Below are 7,401 nucleotides of genomic sequence, written 5' to 3'. Positions count from 1 at the left end.
GAATAGCCATACGGCATCTACATTATATAGAAATTAAGGGAAGCAAAATATGAAAATAGAAATCAGCATAATAGAAAAAAAGGGAATAAGGAAACTTAATATAAGATAGCAATAGCATAAGAAAATTTATTTCTAACATTCCCCCGTCCTTGATTTCAACCTTGTCCCCAAGGTTGGTGATTGATCTTGCGCAAGACTTTCCAAATTTCTTCTCTTTTCTCATTTTATTTTTTTCTTTCTTCCTGCTTTTCACATTTTCTTTGTCTTATAATTAGTCACCATTTTCCATGTCACTATCTCTATTTGCAAATTGATCAAATCATGCCACTCATCAAAGCTTCTTTGTTTTACCTTTTTGGAATGATTGGGGCTTTGATGCATGGATGGTTGTGCGTGAGGATCTTCTCTTTGGCGTTGGAAAGGTTGAGAGAAGCGACAAGTTTTTCAGCGTCGACTTTTTCTGACTCTACAACACTGATAATAATTGACCACTTTGTTTTGTAGTTTTTTCGCTTTTTCTTCGATCCGATTTCTTTCTTTCTTTTTCTGTTGCGTCTTTTCTTTTTTATTGTGTAAGCCTTCACGACGGTGCTCTCGCTGAAGTCTTCACTTAGAGGCTCTCCTAACTTCACGCCAGGTGACGGTGCCATCACCTGAAGAAAATTGAGATTTTGAGAAAGAAATTCTCTAAACATCTTTATTATTTTTCTCTTCTAAAGCTTGGAATCTCGAATCGATCTTTGCATCCAACTTAGCTACCAGCTTTGCTTCCAAGGATTATTCTTCTAATGATGAACCATTCTTGTTTTCTGTAGCCATAGAATACGCCTTCAAATCCTCGATACCAATCCCGTAAACCGCTCTGATACCAACTTGATAGAACACCGTTCTATCAGAAAAGAAAATGGGGAAGAAGAAGATAGAAAAAGGGAAAGAATGAGTTAATTCGAGGAAACTCAGGCCTCCAATGAGTTAATTCGAAGAACCTCGACCTCCAAGATGCATACTGCACTTAATTTGATTATTCCTTGCTGAATACCCTACGACATCTACATTATATAGAAATTAAGGGAAGCGAAATATGGAAATAGAAATCAGCAAAATAGAAAAAAGGGAATAAGGAAACCTCATATAAGATAGCAATAGCATAAGAAAATTTATTTCTAACAAGTGTTATGTGCCTAATCTGTTGTAACACAATAAATAAAATAAAAGATAGAAAAGAGGGAGAGGGCGGGGGAGGGGGAGGGGGAGAGGGGGGAGTTTAATTTGAGGCAACCGGACATCCTAACGGTTCGATTCGAGAGGAACCATACCTCTCCTGAAACATAAGTTTCTATTTTGGTTGCAAATTTTCTACATTTTCATTAAGATACAACCCATTAAAAACAAACACAAAAGGTGTGCCACATCACCAGCCCATATACCTAAATACATGACACATAATAAATAGCTAACACCCACAATCTAAAATGCATAATCCTACAAAAACTACTTTGTAACTACATCACATACACCATAACATGTACATATCAGTTTACATGTCCACAACTCCACTACAACCCTAATTACAATAGAGAGAGAGAGAGAGAGAGAGAGAGAGAGAGAGTTGAATTTGATTGTAATGATAGCTGTTGTGACATACCATTAAAAACGGGAATTATTATAGTTATATGCTTGATAATAAATAGAGAAAAGAGTCGTAGATTTAACATGACCAGGAGGGACATGGATTTGAGTCTCAAACAATAGAATGAAAGGAGGGAGATGATAATGGAAATCCCTTGTTTTAATATTTTCACTCTTTTCTCTATTTTATACTTTTAACATTGGCTATTACATCCCACAAATTATCAACAACTAACTTCAGAAGTTCCAAGTAAAGAAAGGGTGAGAATATCAAAGCAAATGTGTGTAGAAATCATCTCCCTGACAATAATAAGGCTGAAAAAATTACATCAAATAACAATTACAACGGCAACACCGCCGTGAGTATGGCTAGACTAGAGAAAGTTTAAAATAACTGCCAATATCAAAACAAGGGAGTGCACATATAATCTCCTTTTGTGTCATAGTTTTTAATAGTTTTATAAAATGTATATGTTAATAACTTCTCATGGCATGTATTGGTGGTTGAGAGAGAGAGAGAGAGAAAAAAAAAACGGTTCCTACACATATGTGTAGAGAGTTCTCTACACACTAGCTTAAAATACAGTGGGGCTCACATTGTTTGGGTGATCCAAGCCATCCATTTTAAAGGCCCTCACATAGATAGGGTGTCTACAAAAAATCAGATCCATAGGATCATCCCAACCCTATGTGTAGGAACCGTTTTCTCATATATATATATATATATATATATATATATATATATATATATATATATATATATATATATATAGGTTTTGTTAACGAGTGCCCTGTTAAGGTGCATTGAAAATGTAAATCTACAATAAATTTACATAGGTATTAAGAGTTTCACATAGCTTTTGAGTCTTTTTTTCTCAAACAATGTGTAGATTTACATTTCCAATGCACCTTAACAAGTGGCTTAACAAAACCCTAAAATTATTAGTAATATTATTGTAAAACACTAATGCTAGTATTAATATTGATGACTAATATCAGTAGTAAATTGTAACTTTGTTACGAACAATTTGTAACTTTTAAATTTTGATAGATATTCTTTTTGTTTCTGCTGTCCTTAGCTTGTCACGTAAAAAAGAAAAGCCAGAGGAGCAATAAAAAGGGAAGGAATAAGGAAAACATGGGTGAGGTCAGGAAGTCAGGGAGTTGTGGAGCCCAATTACTGTTTGTGGGCTTCTTTGCGACATACACTGATACTTCCTTACGAGTACACTGATGGATGGATTGTAGTTGAAATGACCTTTCGAAAGCCCCTTTGACTGATTTCTCTCTATTCTTTGAACAAAAACTGCAATCCAAGATCCTTTCCATCCTGTTTAAATTTTATTTCCATAAATTTTATTTCCATTTGCTCCCTCTCTCTCTCTCTCTCTCTCTCTCAAACTAATCATTGATTTGATTTCCATGAAAAGTGAATCTCACATGCCATATGTTACATCCATCAAGTCATCAAGACCACTATCCAAAGCAAAGCATCGTATGAGTAAAAGCTGAAGTATTTGCAGGCTAAAAAGCTTATCCAACTACATTTGTAAGGAAATATACTTGTGGGTTTTGTTCCTGGCTTTATCAACTGTAGTCCTACGCTTTGAGGAGTGACACAGGCAGATAATCTAAAAGGAAAAGCTGGTAGAAACTCATCTAAAAACACCTCTACAAATAGAACAATTCTGCTAACTTCGACTATTTACCTTTCGTATTCATTCTATACCTAGACATGAGAAATTCAGTGATTAAGCTACAAAAGGAAAAAAGAAAACAATAAACTGAAGCTTAAAAGATAGAATTTAGTGGCTTGAAAACCTTTCATCTTTCTCCTTTACTTTCTCTTTTGTGAGTGTTGGTAAGCTTTCAACTCCTTGAAATGAGATAAAAAGATAGAATGCGTAATAGCTATTGGTTTTAGTCTCCCTATCTCCTATGCCATCTCCCTGTGCCATCTCTACTTCATTTACCCATCAATCACAGGTTAGAGTTTTACAAACTTGTCCATAGTTGCAAACTCTAATAGTCCCATAGATACTTAATTAAGAACTGAGTGGTTGAGAATTCAAGAGAACAATGCCATCAAGAAAAGAAAAAATAAAATAAACATAGACATCCATACATATTCCATCAGCATGAATTCTAAGTCGAAACTAAACTGGATTTACAAGAAATGAGATTGATATTGTTGTATTTTAGTTTACAACACCCCCCCCCCCCCCCCCATCCCCAAAAAAAAAAGTTCATCAAGTTACCAGATATCAAAAGGGTTGTGACTTAAGATGGTGATTTACTACCTTGGACCCAACTCTAATTCAATCTCTACTCTAAATTATTGCGATGATTCATCTTGTTCGATTTCGGAGGCGGGTTCTTCGTCTTCTTCAAAACAGTCTACGCCATAAGCGGCGTGACCATTACCAAAGGCCTTAATGTGGTCCTTGAGAGATCTCTTGTGCTTGAAATCAGACCCACATATGCAATACCAAAGCTTTCCACAATTCTTCTCATGGGTTCTCCAGTCACCCCTTACCGCGAAGGCCTTGCCACATTTTCTGCACATGAAAGGCTTGATCCCATGCTTTCTTTTGTAATGAGTCTGAAGGGTTCTAAAATCCTTCAATGGCTTAGCTCTTGGGTGATCTATGTTGCTCCTACATCCTGGTGCACAACAATAGCAAGGGAGCCTAAGCATGGCAGTTGGTTGGGTGCCCCTTAGAGATTCAGGCCCTTTTCTATATTGAGATCCATGCCCCCACATATGCATCTGAAATAACCAAAAAAAGAAAGAAAAAAGAAGATCCAAATACCAAAAATCAATACCAAATCTGATAAAAAGAACATCAGTTCTTGTAAAACTATACTAGATAAGTCTTGTTGAAAGTATTTTATTATGGGGTTCCATTGGAGTTTTGGAATCAAGTTCGAATCATCATTCAATTTGCTAAATTAGCCATTGATATTGAAGAGCTTGATACAAATTTTAGAAAAGATAAGAGGCACAGTTTGTTGTTGAATTTGAATGGAATTATTTGCAACTTAAAAATCCTATAAGAAGCTTGCTATGCCCGGAAATATATCGACTAAATGGGTTTCTTTCTTTAAGAAAAAAAAGAAGAAGACAAGTGTTCTTGGATAAAAGATTTTTCATGTTTTTTTTTGGCTTAAATGAGAGGACGGGTACTAAAAATTCAGACAGGGAAGCAATCCATGTGTAAAGTTTTCATATGGACGAGTCTGAGGAGGGACTAGAGTGCAGATTGAGAAGTTCTGTTATTTCAAAATCACCTGAACCCTGGAAGAAACAAAAAAAAATTCAGTCCTACACGAGTGCCGATGCATAAAACACAAATTTCAAAGTACCAAAAGTATTAAGGAACATTGGCCGTGTTGTTCAATCACATAATTAAAAAAGGGGTATTTGTCTAAGTCTCAGTTGGACTAGATGTGTTGAACTTCCAAAACACACAGGCCATGCAAAAACTGAAAATATATTTAAAAAAATCCCATCTCATCAACCAGGTTAAAAAAGAAAACTCTAACACTAAAACATCAAAACCAAACAACAGAGAAGGGTGTGAACCAAAGAAAGAAATGGGTTTTCTTCTTCTTCTTCTTCTTTTTTGAAATGGCACATATATAATAAAAAAGAGAGAGAAACAGGGGGCCCGAGATGGACCACAGTCAAGGAAACAAGGAGGGTTTTCTTCTTCTTAAGAATGCTTTGGATCATGTTTTTTAAAATGAATGGCTGCTTTGGATCATGGTTTATATTAAACATACCTGCATGTTGTTATATCTGTTGAAGGTCTTGAAGCAAACTGGACATGAGAACTGAGTTGGACCAATGAGAATTTGAGAAGGGGTAGGGATCCAATACTGACCCTTATTGAGTCTATTTGTTGAATACCCAGAAATAACTCCATCTCCATCCTTCTCAGTAGAAGAAACCCTAGAAACTAGATCAGAAGCACTTGGGCTAGGGAGCCCTATGTGGAGGGCAACTGTCACAGTTTCATCCCCAACAGTAGAGTAGAAGCTCTCATCTCTTTCCCTTTTCTTGTCATCATCACCTTCTTCTTCCATAGGGTCCTCTTCTTCATGTCTTGTAGGGCTTAAGCTGAGGAGGGGAAGGGCTTCTCTTAGAGGAGGAGAGGATGGTGGGGAGGGAATAAGAGGGGTAGTATTGGTATTTGAGTAAAAGTTGTAGAAGGAAGAAGGAGGGGGAGGGGGAGGGGTTGGGTTGGAGTTAAAGTGGTGGAAGAGGGGGTTGAAGTTGAACCATCCAGGAAAGAAATTGGAGTAGGGATCTGTCATTGTGGGAGGTAGGAGATGGGGGAATGAGATGACTTAATATAGAGGAAACACAAGTAGAAAATACACCCTAACCAAGAAAATAAAAGAAAAAGAAACCCATAAAGTCTAGAGAGAGAGAGAGAAGGAAATCACTACACCAAAAAGTGTGAATTGAGAAAAAATTAGGAAATCAAACAATATAAAGCAAAGGGTACCCAAATGAGTGTGAGAGAGTAGAAAAATACTAAGCACAAAAGTGTAGAGTTAGAGGAAAAGAAATGCCAACTCAAAACTACTAAAGTAAAGCCATCTGTGTGTGTGTGTGTGAGAGAGAGAGAGAGAGAGGGCCATAAGGAGTGGGGATGGAGATAATGGAGAATGAGATAATCTTGGGACTTGAAAGAACCACGTCCTTGTTGGAGAGCGTGTGGAAAAACAAAAAGAAGAGGCCCAAAACCCACAACCAATAGAGAGAAAAATGAGGAGAGAGAGAGAGAGTGTAAAAAGGAGAGAGGAAGAGTAAAAAGGAATGAGAAAATCCGAAGACAAGGTCAGATACTGGGGGTGGAGGCTGTCTCCCAAACAAGAGAGCGAGGGAGAGAGATTTGTTTGGTTTTGTTTTGTTGGTGTACAATACAATATAAAAACCTTTGTTTTTTAAAACTTTTTTCCCATCCTTTGCTTGGGATACAAGCAGTGTCTATTCATCCCGGCATTTGCTTCGGTGGGCGTGCTTTGGTCGGCTCGGCTCAGTACGAGCTGAAATAAGACCTCTCATCATCACTGTCTTTTCTAAGTCTTACATACTGCACCCTCTAACCCAGACTCCCAGACTATACTGTTCCTTTCGTCACCACCCCAATCTTTGGCTCCGCTTCTATGGCTCCGCTTGGCTCCTTTCATCTCATGCATCTTACTACAAATCACGCTTTTTTTCTTGAGAGCCATGATCAGGACCCACTCAATTAAATTCACAATGATCTAGACCCTCCATCTGATTTATTTTTTAATGATAATTTCCACCCAATTAAATTCAGAATGATCTGGACCCTCCATCTGACTCTTTTTTTTAATGATAAAGAATTATATGAGAAGAACCTCCATCTGATATGAGCCTGAAAATACTCCAACTTAACAATTCTAACCATTCAGATTGAATGATTTGTAACCATTGGATCCGTTGATTAGAATTTTTCAGTATGAAGATTTGGAATTCTGACCATTCATTTAGAGGCCTAATGCGGGCCTGCTACCCGACGACGGTGTCATCTAGACCCTTCATTAGCTGGGGCCCACCATGGAGATGACACGACAAGGAGATCACACCCATTTCATTATCACAACTATTTGATCAAGGGCTTCCAGTGATGGCTAAGAAATGAGTAAAAGGCTACATTCAAGTTCTAGATTGAATGTAGGATCAGGATTATTTTAACTTATGACAATTTTTTTATAAAATATATATATATATAT

General features: G+C 37.1%; 1 protein-coding gene across 1 annotated transcript; it reads right to left on the bottom strand.

The window, feature by feature from the left end:
• Nucleotides 1-3,864: 3,864 nt before the first annotated feature.
• NTT (C2H2-type zinc finger family protein) lies at nt 3,865-6,136 on the bottom strand. The gene is made up of 2 exons (XM_077371275.1): nt 5,416-6,136; nt 3,865-4,399 (listed from the first exon to the last, which is right to left on the bottom strand). The coding sequence occupies exons 1-2, from the start codon at nt 5,947-5,949 to the stop codon at nt 3,965-3,967; spliced, it is 969 nt and encodes a 322-aa protein (XP_077227390.1). The 5' UTR covers nt 5,950-6,136; the 3' UTR covers nt 3,865-3,964.
• Between the last annotated feature and the right edge of the window lie 1,265 nt (nt 6,137-7,401).

This window comes from Tasmannia lanceolata, unplaced genomic scaffold (genome assembly GCF_043159265.1).
Source record: "Tasmannia lanceolata isolate RefF3 unplaced genomic scaffold, GAP_Taslan_0.1 ptg000003l, whole genome shotgun sequence".
NCBI lineage: Eukaryota > Viridiplantae > Streptophyta > Magnoliopsida > Canellales > Winteraceae > Tasmannia > Tasmannia lanceolata.
Note: the sequence above shows the minus strand (reverse complement) of the source record. Positions and strands in the feature narration are given on the sequence as shown.